At 42.7% G+C, this 20240-nt stretch overlaps 1 protein-coding gene across 6 annotated transcripts in view; it reads left to right on the forward strand.

The window, feature by feature from the left end:
- Positions 1-20240, forward strand: part of cc2d2a (coiled-coil and C2 domain containing 2A) — a 317140-nt gene that overhangs the window by 46886 nt on the left and 250014 nt on the right. For 5 of the 6 annotated variants that reach the window (XM_085966208.1, XM_085966216.1, XM_085966224.1 and 2 more), the window contains 3 exons: positions 2533-2637; positions 10402-10605; positions 13485-13656. In XM_085966208.1, coding sequence (XP_085822334.1) covers positions 2533-2637; positions 10402-10605; positions 13485-13656 — 481 coding nt within the window. The remainder of the gene's footprint in view (positions 1-2532; positions 2638-10401; positions 10606-13484; positions 13657-20240) is intronic. The other variant, XM_085966233.1, reaches the window with a different exon arrangement.

Below are 20240 nucleotides of genomic sequence, written 5' to 3' on the forward strand. Positions count from 1 at the left end.
ATATATATGTCATTGTTTGTGCTAAAAATTCAAATGATTGCTGTTATTTTCATTGCTTAATTCAAATAAATTAATGTGATAATTTAGTGCTAAAAGGTCATTTTAATTGAGTCAACTTTGAATGAAGAGGTGTAAACTGTATGGAGCACATTGACACCTGTTGTGTGAACAATTGGTGCACCCACATATGTTGATGTTTGCTGCTTGTAGCAGCAGCTGGAGCAGAGTTATTGCAGTGTGCATATCTTGACAGTCAACCAGGCTGTATTGTAAGTGATGAATCTCACTTGGCAGTCCAGCGGGGCACATATATGTTCGTTTCCCTTTGGAATCTTGTAATGAAAAGTGTAAGGCAACAGCTGCACTATAGTACTAAACGATGTTCTGACTGCCAGGTCAGTGGTTATTTGGCGAAGACGTGGAAGATATTGCATTAAGATAGTTGTCAGTGGGTATGGAACAAAGAAAATAAACAGCACTATAAATTGGACTATCTTGCATTCTGTTTTAATTGTTAAGTGCAACAACCATTTATTTTAAAATACAGACCTTCTTAAACTTACTCTAATTTATTTAGTGCCTCATTAATTTCTTATTGATGTAAAGCATCAAGAAGCTTATTTTGTATTCCATTAGGAAACGAACATTTGTACAACACACAAAAATGATGCTTTATTAGGCAAGTGTATTAAATTTCAGGCCTGCACAAGCAATTCTCTCCATGTAATCAGTCTCTCCTGTAAGAAGACACCACATGCTTTGCTTTCAGGTGTTTACCTTTACTGCCCAATATGCAGCCATATGATTACATTACCCAGGGGTCGTAATAATAAAATGCCTTGTTATGTGAATTGGATATTGTAATCTCTCACAAGCTGTCACACGTGCTCCTACAATCTTCCGATAGGTGGTTTGATGAGTACTTTAGCAAGACAAGTTTATAAATGCGCAGGTGGATTTATTTTTGTAAGCAGAGTAATGATTTCAACGCATTATGACTTATTTCATAGCACTCCTCGTAACATAGAAAACAACAAAACACACCACATGTCCCTGTTCTCAAACTAAATATATCTTCTCTTACCAGTAAATCTTCTGAATCAGATTAGCACTACCTTAACGAGAGCTGCTCACTCTCCACGTGTCTTCCTTAACATATCTTCCGTACTGACAGACCATGGCCCCTATTTTGCGGTAATCATAATGGTGAGGCTATTAACTCACTGTTGCTAAGGAGTAAATCGGACAGCAACGTCCGGCATCTGCACAAGCGCTGTAAAACGTGGAAATCAGGAAGCTGCTGTGTGATTTGCCCTACTCCTCCACAAGCTTCGTTACACCGGTATCTCGCCAATAGACTTGGCATTAAAACACATGAAGGGCCTGAAGTTGCGGTATTCCACTAAGCACACCAGAAAATGTTGTAGCTTTTCCATTCAAGTGTAAGTGAATTTTTAACGGTGTGATAAGCAATGTTCCCTTTTTTTGGTGCGCGGTCCCTTTAAATTTTCTGCAGCGGCAGTGCATGTGCTGTATCTTTTCCAGCAGTAGCAGCTGGTGAGGCACGGGACTTCCCGATTGGTGCACGGTCGCATACCTTAGGGGGAACATTGGTGATAAGTCTTAATTACTACCAAACAACCTTTCTGGCACTGAAAATTTACTTTTCCAATGTGAAGTCTCATTCCTTCAGATTTTAATTATTGTTAGAGGTTTTTTTTAAATTCAAAATTATTATTAGTTGCACTAGTCGGAACTTGACAGATTGCAAGTTCAGGATTTAGCGTATGCTCTTGCGAACAATTTCAAAGGCAGTATGAGAGTACGCCGTCGTAACGACTGCAAATTCTGCCCCATTGTGTCTCAGTAAGTATTCTTCTTCAATCTGATTGGTTGAAGAGACACGCTGTTGCTTGCTCTGCTCACACAGGTCCCAGATCCTGTGCAGAGGAAGGCTGCGCTGAAATGGATCTCTAATTACCATAAGTTGCCACACAAAAGCCCACGAAAAGCCTGTGGGCAGCTGTAAGCATAATGAATGGTGAGCACCGTTCCTTCACTGCTGACCGCAAAATCCCGGCACATGTGCTTTTGTGTCCTTTGTTTCCCAGCTGGAGAGGAAGTTCTGTCTGACCCGTCCCCCAGCTCTCTGTGTCCTGGGATCTACCAGTTGAACTGGCTACTGCCCTTTCAGGTGTTGGTGTCCTGGCAACTTGCTACCCTTGATGAGCTCATCCCAACAATAATAGGTGTTGGTGATCAGTGGAATGTCTAAACAAATATCCGTGCCTCAAGCAATCTGGATAGTTGCTTGGTCTGAATCTAATCTGCATTTCCCAGAAGCTGTGTGTTATGGATTTAACTTCTTGTGAGTTGAATTTGACTTGATATTAATTTAATATAAATTATACCAGAATCCTTCTGTGACCAAATAGTCAAAATCCCAAAATATGGCAGGCAGGAACTAAAGGTTACAGGTGCGCTCTGTTCCTCAACAATAATGTGGTCAGCTCAATGTTGTGACCTGTTTAGGTAGATGAAGAGGACATGAAGAGACCAAGAGGTGATGAACTGCCCTTTCCTTCCTCAAGAGTTAAGTTTCGTGAAGTAGCAAATAAAGTAAAGCAGAAACCACAGGCAAGTCTTCTGCATCCAATGTTACAAGCTTTCTTATTCATGTTTTAAATTATATACCCATGTGCATGTTGTATAACTTAAATTAACTCTAAAATTAAAAGTTCTGTATTCCGTATAATTTTAGATGGGAAGCCAAGGAGATTGGTGAGGATGGGGGAAACGGATTACTGGAACAGGATGCAGGTGGCTCAGTTTTAGACGAATATGGTTAACACCAGTGCTTTAAAGGACATATCAATCCTGTGTACTCGGCATTTTAGGAACAGGAAAAGTTCAGTAGGCACCACAATTCTATCCAATTTCTATCAGTCAAACATCTTTACCCCGCCTCCTTTTAACCTTATCCCTCAATCTCTTCTCCAAAAATACACGATCGTCTTTTGAACCCATTCATACTGGGGGCTTCAATGTCCTTCCCAGTAACATGTTTCACAACTCCATTACCTTTAGGATGATAAAGTTTAACCCAGCTTCCTTTCTTACTCCTAACTTCCTAATTTGTATCTTGTCTCCTGTAATTTGACCATTTTGCCACAGTGAACAATTTGTCTGGATCAATTTTATCAGTTCCATTTGTAATCTTGGAAACAACAACCCAAGCTTTCTTAACCTTTCTTCAGAACTTAAATTTCCAATACCTGGAGTCATCTTTGTTGCTTGTACCCTCTCGAGACATTAGTATCCTTCCTGTAATTAGATGGATCAATTACCCAAAGGATCTTAAATCCTTCTGAATCTGGTTGCATTATTTATCTCTTTTTGCTATATTTTCTATTTCAGTAGTATCGGCAAAGTTGAAGATTTTGTTTGATATACTTGTGCAAGTCACTTATCAACCCATATACTAATAACTTGGCCCTGAAATCCTTGGGGCCCTGCTCTGCTGGCACAAGTGCGGCAGAGTGTAACCCCGCAAGGTGCGTCATACCTGCAAGGTCCTCCAGTAGCCAATCCAAATGTAGCATTGGTGCCAGGCCACTCAGAGAGAAGGCCCTGGAAGGACCCAACAAAATCCTTCCTTTTAACATCTGCTTCCAATGGAGCAAGCGAGTATCTTGGGGAAAGTGATCAATACGGGCTTTAAAATTCTGAAAGGGTGGGGCAGAATAGATAGAAGTAGCTTGTTTCCAGTAGTTGGGTCTAGAAAGAGAGGCCTTAGATGCAAGGTTAATTATAAGAGACTTGGAACAGAGAGCAACCGAAACCTCTTTACACAGAGTTATGAGATTGTGTAACTGTTTCCAGGGTTAGTGGTGAAACAGAAACTGTCAACATTCAAGATTAGATTGGATAGGTGGATGAAGGGATATGGCACCAGGGCAGGTAAATGGATTAGGACTATTTAATCGTGTGGAGGGTAAACGCTTAGAAGGACTGCTTGGGCCGAATGGCCTGTTTCCATGTTGTAACCACAATGGCCCAGAAATTCGGGTCGGGGGCTTCCCACGGGTGCAAGCCCCTGACCTACACTTACCTAGCGTGCCGGCAGTTGAGCTCTGGGCCTGCGTGGAATTCCTCTCCGGGGCCTGGCCCAGAGGCCGACGCGCTGTGCTTGCGTGTCCCAGGGGTGTAGTTAGTGCGATGCGTCCCCTGGGATCACGTGAGCCATGGGCAGCCAATCGGAGGAGGGAAAAGCCCATTCATAAGATTGACAGAAAGACCTGTCAAAACGTAAGAATGCTGAGGGCCCAAAACAGTAGTTAACCTTCAAATATTTTTTTTTTAAATCACACTTTTTAAATAAACTATAAATTACATTAAATAACTATTTTAAACAATCATTTAAATTTTTGAAAAAAATAATTTTATAAAAAAGGGGCAAAAAATAAACTTACCTTGCTTTAAAGTATTTAAAAATAATAAACCTGTGGAAAAAATGTTTTAATTTTAATTAATTGACCACTTACCTTTTAAAATGCAGTCCTTACGCCTGGTTTTTACATTTCTAAAATCTAAAGACTTACCCTCACGGAAAAACCTGTTTAAAAAAAGACGTAAGTTCAAAGCGCACGCGTTCGACCTCTGAACCCCTTCGTTCAGAGGATCGGAAGTGCCGGTTTCCCGCGCATGCGTAGTGCATCCAAGAAACCGGCACTTCCATCGGGTCCACACGTGAGTACCCCGTGCGTACTCACGCGTTGGGACCCGAATTTCTGGGCCAATGTGGCACGGTGGCATAGTGGTTAGCACTGTTGCCTCACAGCGCCAGGGACCCGGGTTCGAATCCGGCTTCGGGTGACTGTCTGTGTGGAGTTTGCACATTCTCCCCGTGTTTGCGTGGGTTTTCTCCGGGTGCTCCGGTTTCCTCCCACAGTCCAAAGATGTGCAGGTTAGGTTGATTGGCTATGATAAATTGACCCTTAGTGTTAGGGGGATTAAATACATGGGGTTACGGGGATAGGGTTGGATATGTGTTGGTGGAGGGGTTACGGGGATCGGGTGGGATATGTGTCGGTGCAGGCTCGATGGGCCGAAATGGCCTCTATCTGCACTGTGGGGTTTCTGTGATTCTGTGATTCTGTGAATGTATTTCTGAAGTAACAATTTGGGGCCTTTTGCAATTTATTGTAATTTCAATTAATTTTAAAAATGTGTCTTTAAAAAAAAATGTATTTAATGTTTTACAATATTTTTGGGGTGATCTCCATTCATATATTTGACAGGTCTATCTGTCAAGTGTATGAAGGGAGATTCCCTTCTTTGATTGGCTCCCCATGGCCCATGTGATCCCAGGGATGCTTGCGAACCGCATGCGCCTCTGGGATATGTGGGCCCTGCACATTTCAAGTTGGAGAGGCCCAGGAGCGGAAGTGTCCGGACCTCTGGAGCCCTCAGGTAAGTGCATAGATTTTTTCCAGACCGGAGGCCTCCGCACGCAGGAAGCCTCCGATCGAAAAATATGGCCCAATATTAATTATACTTATCTCTACACAAAATATTTCTTTTGAATTTTATTATGTGCTTCTAAAACCAAGAAACCAAAAGTCCCTCTTTGAGAGTTGTAAATACATACTGAATGTTACATCTTCAAAAGTAGTTTTGTTCACTAATTCCTCAACCTTCAACCCATAGTTGAGTTGCTCCAGTTCACCTCTGCATTTTTTATTATCTGCTTCTCTCTTTTAATCTTCTTTCTATAAGACAGCTTACCTTTTCTCTAGTATATCTAGCGCTGAAGGGAGCATTTTCTTTTTCTTTTTGTATATATTGTATCAGTAAGAGATTCCAGATGGTGAGACACTAATGTAAATGCTTAGTTGCCAAATACTATCTTGAGTTTAATAATGAAACAGGATGTTTGCTTGTAACCAGGTTTACTAGGACTGATGTAATGTTAAGTATAATTAATGCTATTCATTAGCGCTAAATTTTTCCCAAGCCTTTGTAACCGATTTATGAAACATTGCTTCATATCATTGGTGCAAAATATTGATCTAGATTTTTAAATTCAGCTCGGGCAAAGGGGAGGTTTAGTACATGCGATTAAATCAGTGCAATATAATTGTACTTGCCCTCTGAACATGTATTTGTGGTATGACTTATCCAAGAAACTGTACTTTATAAATGTTATCCAATCTACTTATGCAAATTTTCCAAATTATGATTTCTCATCAATACGTTTTCTTTTTTTAGTGCAATGAATATATCCTCTCAAGTTTCATAACTCAAATTTTATTTTCTCACTTTATCAGGAGATGATTTCTTTGTTATCTGAACTATTATCTGAACTGTATAAATCCTATTGGCACATTCTCTTTGAAGGGATTTTGCATAATATCAGGTTTTTGCTTACCCTGATACTATTTCTGCTATATTTTCACAGGTGATTCTGTGTATAATTCACCACTAGTGCAGCCAACTAAATCCTTTTACAATCCTTAGTTAGGATTGTGAACAAATCATTACGGACACAGTCTCCAAGTAACTGAAACTGATTATTTCAATGTGCTCACAAAGAGAACTGGAATAAACACCATATGGACTGAGATCTCATGTTGTCATTATCTGGAATCCATTTGCTGGGGCTAGTATTGTACCCTGAAAATTATTGACTCACATCATTGATCCTTGAAAACGTGCACAGAGGAAATAGCTCCACATGAATAGTAAATTTCCCAGAGAAGCAATGCTGCACTATGAAATACAGGAGCCAGACAATGGGGCATTTTAACTTCATAAATGGGTGGGTTGGGGGATCAGGTGGGAGGTTGAAGTGTTAAAAAGGTGAATCTCGACTCTAACCCGGAGGCAGTTGGCACTTTTATCTATCTCTATAATATAATATATAAAACTGTCTGTCTGTGGCATCACTCAAAAGTTATAGAGTGTAACTACACATATGTTATATCAAAAGAAAGCTTATGATTAGGGGAGTCTCATAGGTGTATTTACTTTTTGGTCAGACAAAAATTGTTCGGACAGTATACAAAAAACAGACAAAATCTGCTCATTAGCGGTTGACCAATCCTACCGCTCATTAGCGTTGAGTGACGTGATGGTTGACCAATTGGGGGGCGTTTCATGGTGTTTGTGGGTGGGGCCTAATCCTTCAAACTGCCGAGCGGGAGCTCAGCTGAGGTGAGTGCCGGCCATTAAAGACCGGCCGGGCCTGAAGCTAAAAAAAATGGTAATGGAGGTGAGGAAATTGTTGATTCATGAGTATTGATTCAGGAATTTCTCTCTCTCTCTCCTCTCTTTCCCCCCCCCCCCAATCTCTCTCTCTCTCCTTCCCCTCTCTCTCTCCCGAAGCGGGAGCTCAGCTGAGGTGAGTCGCGGCCCGAGAGCCCGGCCGGGCCTGAAGCGCTAGGCCACGCACGGTCACCGCGGCCTGCCTCTAAGTCCTTCCCCCCCCCTCTCTCTCTCTCTCTCTCTCTCTCCTCTTCCCTCTCTCTCTCTCTCTCTCCTCTTCCCTCTCTCTCTCTCTCTCCTTCCCCCTCTCTCTTTGCCGTTAGTGCGGGACCGGGAAAACTAGGGGTTTCCAACGAGCTGTCCCCGACCTAAATCGGACACGGGAGTCCGGGGCGAAAGGCCTTCCACTGCCCGCCCGCCAACCGGGTCCAAAGGCCCGCCTGGTTAAACAGGAACCCTGGGCTTGCTTCTGAGCGATGGGCACCCGGCCTCCCCGTGTCGGATATACTCCGTTCTGGTACCGAGGTGAGAGGGAGGGAGAGGAGAGGGAGGGGAGAGGGAGGGAGGGAGAGAGAACGGGGAGGGAGGGGGAGAGAGAGAGAGCGGGGAGGGAGGGAGAGAGAGAGAGCGAGAGGGGCAGGCAGGAGAGAGGGGGGAGAGAGAGAGGGAGAGAGAGAGAGGGGCAGGGAGAGAGAGGGCAGGGAGAGAGAGGGGCAGGGAGGGGGGGAGAGATAGCGGCAGGGAGAGAGGGGGGGAGAGAGAGCGGCAGGGAGAGAGGGGGAGGGAGAGAGAGAGGGTGAGGGAGGGAAGAGTGAACGGGTGGGAGAGGAAGGGAGAGCTCGCCTTCTTCCTTCGGCCGCCGCAATTCAAACTTCCCGCCGACCTCACAAAATGGCGGCCGCCCTTCTTCACCCACCGGGCTCTGAGTCCAGCCCCTTCCCCGGGGTGTCTTCCTCTCTTCTCTATCTCCTTCCCTCTCTCTCTCCTTCCCTCTCTCTCTCTCTCCTTCCCTCTCTCCTTCCCTCTCTCTCTCTCTCTCTCCTTCCCTCTCTCTCTCTCTCTCTCCCCTTCCCTCTCTCCTTCCCTCTCTCTCTCTCTCCTTCCCTCTCTCTCTCTCCTTCCCTCTTTCTCTCTCTCTCTCTCTCCCTCCTTCCCTCTCTCTCTCTCTCTCTCTCTCTCTCCTTCCCTCTCTCTCGCTCCTTCCCTCTCTCCTTCCCTCTCTCTCTCTCTCCTTCCCGCTCTCTCTCTCTCTCTCTCTCTCCCTCTCTCCCTCCTTCCCTCTCTCTCTCTCTCTCCTTCCCCCTCTCTCTCTCTCTCTCTCTCTCTCCTTCCCTCTCTGTCTCTCCTTCCCTCTCTCCTTCCCTCTCTCTCTCCTTCCCTCTCTCTCCTTCCCTCTCTCTCTCCTTCCCTCTCTCTCTCCTTCCCTCTCTCTCTCCTTCCCTCTCTCTCTCCTTCCCCCTCTCTCTCCTTCCCCCTCTCTCTCCTTCCTCTCTCTCTCTCCTTCCCTCTCTCTCTCCTTCCCTCTCTCTTTCCCCCTCTCTCTCTCCTCCTTCCCTCTCTCTCTCTCCTTCCCTCTCTCCTTCCCTCTCCCTCTCTCTCTCCTTCCCTCTCTCTCTCTCCTTCCCTCTCTCTCTCTCTCCTTCCCCCCTCTCTCTCTCTCCTTCCCACACAGACAGACAGACAGACAAACTCATTCATTTATAATATATATATATATATATAAAATTATTTCTACTTTTCATAACAACATGCCCTCAAAAAACCCTCGGCACCCGCCGGGCACTCCAGCTAGTATATTATAATGAGGCTGGAAGCCTCTGATTTAACCTGCTGCTTAACTGTGACTAGCTGGGATCTTGGGCCACGGGACTCCCGGCAGCTGCAGCATGGCGAGGACAGCCTCTGGGAGTTTCCTCCTGGCCCCCCAAGCTTGCCCCCCGCCCCGGGATCAGACCCTTCCTTGGTCAGTGATCATACCCCCCGGGCTCAGGGCTCGCACCTGCCTGGGGCTGCGGCCTCTTGTCCAGCTTTCCTCGCCCGACTGGAAGCCAGCTTGTAAATCAGGCTGACTTCTAAGGAACCTGCCTGTGACTCCACAACGTGCACCCGCCCCCACCCCCAACTCCCAGCGGATCTAAACATCAACATTTCAGCCAATGTGTATTTAGATAAGGGAATGGAAGCTTATGCTATCCATTACTGTGGCACTAATAATTGGTAGTAAGATTTGATTTATTTTCAGACAGCTGACATTTGTATAAAGAAAGAAAGACTTGCATTTCTATAGTGCCTTTCATGACCACTGGATGTCCCAAAGCGTTTTACAGCCTATGAAGTACTTTTTTTTTTGAAGTGTAGTCACTGTGGTAATGTAGGAAACACTACATCCAATTTGTGCACAGCAAGCTCCCACAAACAGCAATGTGATAATGACCAGATGATCCATTTTTAATGATGTTGATTCAGGGATAAATATTGGCTAGGACAACGGGGATAACCCCCCTGCTCTTCTTTGCAATAGTGCCATTGGATCTTTTACGTCCACCTGAGAGAGCAGACAGGGCCTCGGTTTAACATCTCATCCAAAAGATGGCACCTCTGACAGTGTAGCACTCCCTCAGTACAGCCTGGATTCTGCTTAATTCTCTGGAGTGGGGCTCTGAACCCACAACCCTCTGACTCAGAGGCGAGAGTACTACCAACTGAGCCACTATCAGATAGTGCTGTGATACCACTTTGAGACTGTATTCCAGTTAACTTTATCAAACATCATAAAAAAATTTGTAAAGTGGAACTGAACTTGTGGACAATTTATACTGGTGGTATAACCAAACAATGGTTTCCAATTGGTATTGGAAATGATGATGCAATACAAATCATAATGGCAGGGTTTATGGTTTTTGAGGTACAGGGAGAAGTACAGATGCCAGTTATACCTGATTTGTATAATTTTGCATTTAATCTATTTTTGCAAAATAAATAACCAATGCAAATTTCACAAAGCTATGAGTTCTCATGGTATAGTTATCGAGAATCTGTCAACATCACCACCAGTTGTTTTTCTTGCTGAGAAACAAGTCGACCCAGCAGCATAGCAGTGATTAATTTTTTTTAAACTAATATTTGCATTTATAGGATGGGCTTCCTTCCGCTGAAGAGGCATACAATTTCTTTACCTTCAATTTTGACCCTGAACCTGAAGAGACAGAAGAAGAGTCGAAAAAGGAGAAACAACCTGAAACACTTCAAAAGATCAAGCAGGAAGAGGAGGAGGAGGATGGAAGGGGTGGGGAAGAGTCCGCAGTCAGCAGAGAAGTGGATGAAGAGGAACAGGAGAAGGTATAGCACATTAACGTCTGAAGGGAATTATAAATTGTCCATTGCTTCTGCTGTCCACATGTATGTTTGTATCAGGATAATTCTTTTCCTACTTGTGTCTTTATAGGAATACTGTACCTTTTATTTTGTTTCCAACGTTTGCTGTTAAATTTCCTTTGCATCAAGTACATCATCAAATCAGCTAAAATATGTCGGGAAATGAAATATGCCGACACTTTACACATTTTAATTAGATTTACTTCTTCCCCTCCTTTTTCAAGACAACTTGAAAAGAGGGGAAGAAGTTGGAAAATAGAAATTAGGAAGGTTCCAATCTGTTTTTTTGTTAGCTGCCCTCAATTGGAACATTGGTGGGGGTACACCAAATCTGCCAGGGCTGCTGCTCCAGATCACTATCTAGATAAGTCTTGCTGGAAGTGCGTACATTTGTGGATGTTGTGAGGACAGGAATCGGCTCAGCTATGATATCCTGAGCAGTTGAATAGTGATCACTATCAAGGCCTACGCATGCAGAGTGGTTACTCGGGTGAGGCACCGGAGGGCAATCATTGCCAGTGGAACTGTACCCCAGCAAGAGAGTTAATGCCTTCAGGACAGGGGTGGGGAAAAAATGGAAGAGGGAAAAAAACTAATAAATCAAATCATAATAAAATTGTTGCTTTTAATAGATATTCTATGTGGTAACTTATTTTAAATATTAAACTAGCTTATAATGTGCAATGAGTAGCATTTTAGGATCACATGGTGCTTTAATCAGGAGACTAATGCAAGGTGAAAACTGCTTTCCCAGATGAATATTGAAGAACAATGGATACTATGACAATGCGAATCAACATCCAAATCATGATAGCACAGAAAGCAAAGATAGTTCTGTACACATAACTTATAAGTCAGTAATGCAGCACATTTTTTTTGTATCAATGCAGTGTGTTTTTGGCTTTTTACTGATGCAGAGATACATTATAGCTTGGATGTAAAATTGCTCAAATCAAATTTTAGGAAGCAATATAATAATTCAAATTAAGTGCAGTAACAACAGAATACAGCATGGTCCTAATACAGTATTCTGTAGATATTGCTGCATAGCCAGATTCCTTTAGAATAACGACAGTTCTGAAACCAGGAAACTTGTACCAAAGCAGTCCTTGTGGTGCAGATGGTAATGTGTGAGCATGTATGGTCCTGTTGTTTTCCCATATGTTCTTGACATTTTATTTTGAAGTTTACTCTGAAGGAAGCAAGAGCTGACATTGAAGGGGTAACTGGCAGAAAATTTTGAACACGATTTTATAACCGCTTAACTGACTTAACAGAAAACTATGTGCCCAAATTTCCAATATGCGCCGTTAGCAAACCGGGCTCCTCGTCACCAGCACTAAGTAACAAAATTACCTCATGCCTATCCACCCTGAGAAGAAAGTATGGCCCAGGGAAAGCCTATGTTTTTTTGTTTTAGTTTTGATTAAACGTATTTTTAATCTTGTTTTTGTTTAGTTTCTCCCACATAGAGGCCATTATCAAGTAACTGGCTCAGTAATTAAATAGTCCACAAACAGGAAGTATATATTTTATAAAGAAATTAAACATTTAAAAATATTATTTGCAATTCTATTGAATGTCTGTTCAGAACATTTTGTTTATCCCATGTTATGTAAACAAGAAACTAAATGCTGCAAGTGTGTGGTCTCAACACTTTGAAGATTATCAAAGACTTGGGAACTTTCATTAATCAGTTTCATAAATTACTCAGTAGAGAGAGAGAGATACTTCTTAGTTTAAAGCTTTTGGGGTTTCTCTTGCTTCTTTGTTACCTTCTCCCCTACCCCACTTGCTATTTTCTCCCTTTATCTCTCCTTACTGAAGGCGGTGGCTCATCACGAGTACAATTTCATTGACAGCCCTTTGGTAACACGCCCAAACGGACACTCTTCATGTGAGCTTAAATAACAACTATTAGCTGGCTGTTGGAAATAATGAGCTAAAGCACAATATCCTCACACGTGCATTTCCAGTAAGAGTTACTTGGTGATAATAAGATGCTGAAATTCAGTCTGACAATTTCTTTGACACCTTGGGACTTTTCTGGAATGACTTGCTCAGTGCTGCATCGTGCAGTGCATTTATTTATGATTAATTATGGGTGTTAGAACATTGGTTTGTACCCCCTCCCCTGCATTCCCCACACCATGATCTCAATGAATTGAAAGCCAACACTATTATAATGAAGGAATGCATATCCAAGGGAAAGGCACTTCAGGCTGTTCTCCAGTTGGCCAGTTTCAGACTGCAGTTGGCAGAGGAATGTGGTTGTCGCCTGCCAACACTCTTCAGCTGCAAGTGTGGCACAGGAGGACCTAAAGGGGGAGAGAGAGAGAGAGAGAGAGAGAGAGAGAGGAAGGACATTTATTCAAAAAAAAATGGAGATAGAAATTCTCTCTTTTAATTTACACTGTTCAGTTCAAGGTTATATGATATTGAGTTTTTGGGCTGGGGTAAAAGTACTCAGAGCTGCAATTCAGTGTATTTTCTTTGAAAGGAGGCAGCTGCTACCATACAGTCCTCTCAACATTTATCACTACAGAAAAGGTCCTAATGTTGTTTTAAAGGAGACTTTTTTATCTTTAATTGAGAACTGTTTATTACATGCAGTTTTGTATATAAATTAAGAGACTATGGATGTATTTTTTGGCAGGAGAAATGCAACAAATGCTTAAGGGAACATTGAATTCTAAGCAGTGAAAAATAACATGCCACCTTGTACTAACTGTAAAGCAAAACTGAAATATATTTGAACTTCAGTATTATGGAATGTGTACATATTTTTTTATAAACATTCTTGGAATACAAAATAAAACCATGTTGTTCTTTGGTTACTGTAGGAAGAGGATCAACCACTTGTAAAAGATAACAAGGATGATGAGGATGACTATCTCTTCATAATTGATCAGACAGCTCGTGATTTTCTTGTAGTAAAGGCTCCTGATTATGAAGGCTACCATAGTCAACGACAGAAAGATAAAAAAGTCCTTTTTACCCCCAGCATTCTGACAGGTAACCTATTTTGAAGCATAGTGTCTGACATGCATTGGTAGGCATTCAGTAGAAAGAAGTGGTTGGTTAAATTCCAGGGTTTATTTTATCAATAAATAATAGTTGAGGTTGAAATGGCACTTTATGATGTTAGTAATGTGTTAACAGTTGTCTGAAATTCCTCTGTCCACTATTTTAATGAAGTAGTTAACCTGTTTAAAATATAGATTAACTCATGCCTTTGTTAAAATGTCAGACAGATGAATCTCACATGTTTATTTTAGCAAGTTCATCACTAATACTGCACAGTGTGGTCCAGACAGTTGTATCTGAGCTGTAGTCTGGATAAATGGAGTCAGCTAGGAGTTTAGATGTTTGCATAGACATTTTCCATTATAAATGTGCTCATCGAAATTATTAATAGAAAAATTTGTTGCAAAAATGACAAAAACATGACAACAGGAAGCTAAATGGTGCAGACAGGAAGTGTATGTAGACTACGATTTTTAATATAGTATCGATATTAATGGTAGTGTTTATAATGCAAGATTATTCAAAATAAAATAATTTTGAGAAGAGCCTTTTCTTATACTTTTGGTTATATTCAAGCTAACACAAAATCTTAAAATCATTTTCAGTTTTATTATTTGCTGAGCATTGACTAAAAGCCTATAATGCTTATAACTTGGATGCTTAATTGGGTAATGTTTGAGTACTTGTTGGGATTGTGTGATGTTGGCGTGGAATGAATCCACATGAGTCTCGTGGAGTTGTGCAGGTTTAGAACATAAGAACATAAGAATTAGGAGCAGGAATAGACCATACGGCCCCTTGAGCCTGCTCCGCCATTCAGTAAGATCATGGCTGATCTTTGACCTCAACTCCACTTTCCTGCCTGATCCCCATATCCCTTGATATTCCCCTAGAGTCCAAAAATCTATTTATCTCAGCCTTGAATATACTCAATGACTCAGCATCCAAAGCCCTTTTGGGTAGAGAATTCCAAAGATTCACAACCATGTGAGTGAAAAAATTCCTTCTCATCTCAGTTTTAAATAGCCGACCCCTTATCCTGAGACTATGCCCCCAGTTCTAGGCTCTCCAGCCAGGGAAAACAACCTCTCGGCATCTACCCTGTCAATCCCCCTCAGAATCTTGTTTGTTTCAATGAGTTCACCTCACATTCTTCTAAATGTCAGAGTATAGGCCCAATCTATTCAATTTCTCCTCATAGGAGAACCCTCTCATCCCAGGGATCAATCTAGTGAACCTTTGCACCGCCCCTAAGGCATGTATGTCCTTTCTCAGGTAAGGAGACCACAACTGTGCACAGTACTCCAGGTGTGGTCTCACCAAAGCCCTGTACAATTGTAGCAAGACTTCCTTACTCTTGTACTCCAACCCCCTCGCAATAAAGGCCAACATGCCATTTCCCCCCTTGTACCTGCATGCTAACACTCTGTGTTTCCTGTACAAGGAGGCCTAAATCTTTCTGAACACCAACATTTAATAGTTTCTCACCATTTAAAAAAAATTCTGTTTTTCTATTCTTCCTACCAAAGTGAATAACCTCACATTTCCCCACATTATACTCCATCTGCCACCTTATTGCCCACTCACTTAACTTGTCTGTATCCCTTTGCAGTCTCCTTGTGTCTTCCCTTCATGTTAGGGAAATTGACGGGATTGAAGGCCGATAAATCCCTGGGGCCTGATAATCTACATCCTAGGGTACTTAAGGAAGTGGCCCTAGAAATAGTTGATGCTTTGCTGATCATCTTCCAGCATTCGATGGACTCTGGAACAGTACCCATGGATTGGAGGGTAGCTAATGTTACCCCACTATTCAAAAAAGGTGGTAGAGAGAAAACGGGGAATTACAGACCGGTAAGCCTGACATCGGTAGTGGGGAAAATGCTAGAGTCCATTATAAAAGATGTAATAGCAGAGCACTTGGAAAACAGTGACAGGATCGGACAAAGTCAACATGGATTTACAAAAGGTAAATCGTGTTTGACTAATCTACTGGAATTTTTTGAGGCTGTAACTGGTAAAATAGATAAGGGAGAACCAGTGGATGTGGTATATTTGGACTTTCAGAAGGCTTTTGATAAGGTCCCGCATAAGAGATTAGCATGTAAAGTTAAGGCACATGGGATTGGGGGCAAGGTATTGACTTGGATAGAGAACTGGTTGGCAGACAGAAAGCAAAAAGTTGGAATAAACGGGTCTTTTTCTGAGTGGCAAGCAGTGACTAGTGGGGTACCGCAGGGATCGGTCCTTGGACCCCAGCTATTCACAATCTATATTAATGATCTAGACAAGGGAACTAGATGTAATCTCCAAATTTGCAGACGACACAAAGCTGGGTGGGCGTGTGTGCTGTGAGGAGGATGCTGAGAAACTCCAGGATGATTTGGACAAGTTGGGTGATTGGGCAAAAGCATGGCAGATGCAATATAACGTGGATAAATGCAAGGTTATCCACTTTGGTGGCAAAAACAGGAAGGCAGATTATTATCTGAATGGCAATAGATTGGGAGAAGGGGAAATGCAACGAGACCTGGGTGTCCTTGTGCACCAGTCGCTGAAGGTATGCATGCAGGTGCAGCAGGCGGTTAAGAAGGCAAATGGTATATTGGCCTTCGTAGCGAGAGGGTTTGAGTACAGGAACAAGGATGTCTTGTTGCAGTTGTACAGGGCCTTGGTGAGACCACATCTGGAGTATTGTGTGCAGTTTTGGTTGCCTTATCTGAGGAAGGATGTTCTTGCCATGGAAGGAGTTCAGCGAAGATTCACCAGGCTGATACCTGGGATGGCAGGAATGACATATGAGGAGAGATTGGGCTTGTACTTGCTGGAGTTTAGAAGAATGAGAGGGGATCTCATTGAAACTTATAACATTCTGACAGGACTGGACAGACTAGATGCAGGAAGGATGTTCCTGATGGTCGGGGAGTCCAGAACCAGGGGTCACAGTCTAAGGATAAGGGGTAGGCCATTTAGGACAGAAATGAGGAGGAATTTCTTCACCCAGAGAGTGGTGAACCTGTGGAATTCTCTACCACAGAAGGCAGTAGAGGCCAATACATTAAATATATTCAAGAAGGAGTTGGATATATTTCTTAAGGCTAAAGGGATCAAGGGGTATGGGGAGAAAGCAGGGACCGGGTACTGAATTTGGATGATCAGCCATGATCGCATTGAATGGCGGAGCAGGCTCGAGGGGCCGAATGGCCTACTCCTGCTCCTATCTTCTATGTTTCTATGTTTCCTCACAGCTTACTTTTCCACCTAGCTTTGTGTCATCAGCAAACTTGGATACATTACACTCGGTCCCTTCATCTAAGTCATTAATATAGATTGTAAATAGCTGAGTCCCAAGCACTGATCCTTGCAGCACCCCACTAGTTATAGCCTACCAACGAGAAAATTACCCATTTATTCATACTCTCTTTTCTGTCCGATAAACAATCCTCTATCCATGCTAATATATTAGCCACCACTCTGAGCCCTTATCTTGCATGGCAGCCTTTTTCGTGACACCTTTTCAAATGCCTTTTGGAAATCCAAATATACCACATCCACTGGTTCCCCTTTTTCTACCCTGCTAGTTACATCCTCAAAAAACTCTAATAAATTTGTTAAACACGATTTACCTTTTCATAAAACTATGTTGACTCTGCCTAACCATATTGTGATTTTCTAAGTACCCTGTTACCACTTTCTTAATAATGGATTCCAGCATTTTCCTGACAATTGATGTCAGGCTGACTGGTCTATAGTTCCCTGTTTTCTCTCTCCCTCCTTTCTTGAATAGCAGGGTTACATTTGCTACCTTCCAATCTGCTGAGACTGATCTAGAATCTAGGGAATTTTGGAAGATCACAACCAATGCATCCACGATCTCTGCAGTCATCTCTTTTAGAACTCTAGGATGTAGGCAATCAGGTCCTGGGGATTTGTCGACCTTTAATACCATTAGTTTCTCAAGTGCTTTCTCTCTACTGATATTAATTACTTTAAGTTCCTCACTCTTATCAGCCCCTTGGTTCCCCACTATTTTTGGCATGCTTTTTGTGTCTTCTACTGTGAAGACAGATACAAAATATTTGTTTAAATTCTCTGCCATTTCCTTATTCCCCATTATAATTTCACCTGTCCCAGCCTCTAAGGGACCAATGCTTACTTTTGCAACTCTCTTCCTTTTTACATACTTGTAGAAGCTTTTACAATAGCTTATGAGAGTAAACTAGAAATATAAAAACTGAGAGTAAGAGCTTCTACAAGTATATAAAAAGGAAGAGAGTAGCTAAAATAAACGTTGGCCCCTTGGAGGACGTGACTGGGGATATAATAATGGGAAACAAGGAAATGGCAGAGGATTTGAACAAATATTTTGTATCTGTCTTTACAGTAGAGGACACTAAAAACATCCCAGTAATAGTAGAAAATCAAGGGGCAAAAGGGAGGAAGAAACTTAAAAAAAAAAATCACTATCACTAGAGAAAAAGTGCTAGGCAAACTTATGGGTCTAAAGGCTGACAAGTCCCCTGGACCAGATGGCCTGCATCCTAGGGTCTTAAAAGAAGTGGCTACAGAGCTAGTGGATGCATTGGTTGTAATCTTCCAAAATTCCCTTGAATCTGGAAAAGTCCCTGCGGATTGGAAAACCGCAAATGTAACACCCTTATTCAAAAAAGGAGGGAGACAGAAAGCAGGAAACTATAGGCCAGTTAGCCTAACATCTGTCATTGGCAAAATGCTCAAATCCATGGTTAAGGAAGTAGTTGCAGGGTATTTAGAAAATCACAATACAATCAAAGAGAGTCAACATGGTTTTATGAAAGGGAAATCGTGTTTGACAAACCTATTGGAGATCTTTGAGGAGGTAATAATCAGGGTGGATAAAGGGGAACCAGTATATGTAGTGTATTTGGATTTCCAAAAGGCATTCGACAAGGTGCCACATAAAAGGTTACTGCATAAGATATGAGCTCATGGTGTTAGGGGTAATGTATTAGATTGGATAGAGGATTGGCTAACTAACAGAAAACAGAGAGTCGGGATAAATGGGTCATTTTCAGGATGGCAACCCGTAACTAGTGGGGTACCACAGGGATCAGTGCTGGGGCCTCAACTATTTGCAATCTATATTAATGACTTGGATGAAGGAAGTGAGTGTATTGTAGCCAAATTTGCAGACGATACAAAGGTGGGTGGGAAAGCAAGTTGTGAGGAGGACATAAAGTGCTGGATTTTGATACTGGAGGCGTGTAGGAGGTGGGACTAGAACTTTTGGGGTGGTAGTCCCGCCTCCATCGAGTTGTGGCCAACCCATGTGATTTTTCACGTGATTTTCACTTGATTTTCACTTGATTGACTTTGTTGAGCCCGCCCAGCAACTTAAGGGCCACCCGGCAACAGGTGATGTCACAGCTTGACATTTCATCTGTCAAGAGCTTTTGACAGATGAAATGTCAGCGTTTGACAGCTCTTTGAAGCTGTCAGACACTGACAATCTGTACATGAAGTTAATTCCATCCTCTCGGGCTGATTTAGAGATCTCTCCAGAACAGAAAGCTGAATGCTGCAACTTTTGACAGCTCGCGGCCATTCTGCTTTCTGTGACGGTGAGATGAGGGACTCCCGAGACCTGAAGGAAGGAAGGCAGTAAAGGTAAGTAAAACTTATTTAAACACTTTACACATACCAAACACACTTACCTCTGCACTCATGCACACATCACTCACCTGAACACCGGACATCTCGAACCCTTCAGCGCACGGTCCGCCTCGCTAACTTGGCGTGGTTTGGAGCCGTCGGGAATCCCACACTTCAGGGATAAAAATAGGGATGAGGCTAAAAACTGCCTGTTAACTACCTGTTAACAGGCAGTTAATTGGCACTAATCCCCTTCCCACCTCGGGGAGGCGGGTCCCAGCACAGGTCGGGTACCCGCTTCCTTTGAAACGCATGGAGGCGGGTTGGGGGCGGGATGGGTTCATGCCCCCCGATTTCGCGATTTTATCCCCCCACACGCCTCCAATCCCGCCTCAACGGCCCAATGAAAATTGAGCCCAAAACGCCGCAAAGGTTATAGATCGGTTAAGTGAGTGGGCAAGAATTTGGCAGATGGAGTATAATGTGGGAAATGTGAAGTTATCTACGTTGTTAGGAAGAATAGAAAAGAAAAATATTATTTAAATGGTGAAAGACTACAGAATGCGGCGGTACAGAGGGATTTGGGTGTCCTCGTACATGAAACATAAAAAGTTAACATGCAGGTGCAGCAACTAATTGGGAAGGCAAATGGAATGTTGGCCTTTATTTCAAGGGGGATAGAGTATAAAAGTAGAGAAGTCTTGCTACAACTGTATAGCGCTGGGGAGACCACACCTAGAGTACTGCGTAGAGTTTTGGTCCCTTTATTTAAGGAGGGATCTACTTGCATTGGAGGCAGTTCAGAGAAGGTTCACGTGGTTGATTCCTGGGATGAAAGGGTTGTCTTATGAGGAAAGGTTGGGCCTATACTCATTGGAGTTTAGAAGAATGAGAGGTGATCTTATTGAAACATCTAAGACTCCGGGGTTGGACAGGGTAGA

This window comes from Somniosus microcephalus, chromosome 2, assembly GCF_052327205.1.
Source record: "Somniosus microcephalus isolate GS21.2 chromosome 2, FLI_Smic_1.0, whole genome shotgun sequence".
NCBI lineage: Eukaryota > Metazoa > Chordata > Chondrichthyes > Squaliformes > Somniosidae > Somniosus > Somniosus microcephalus.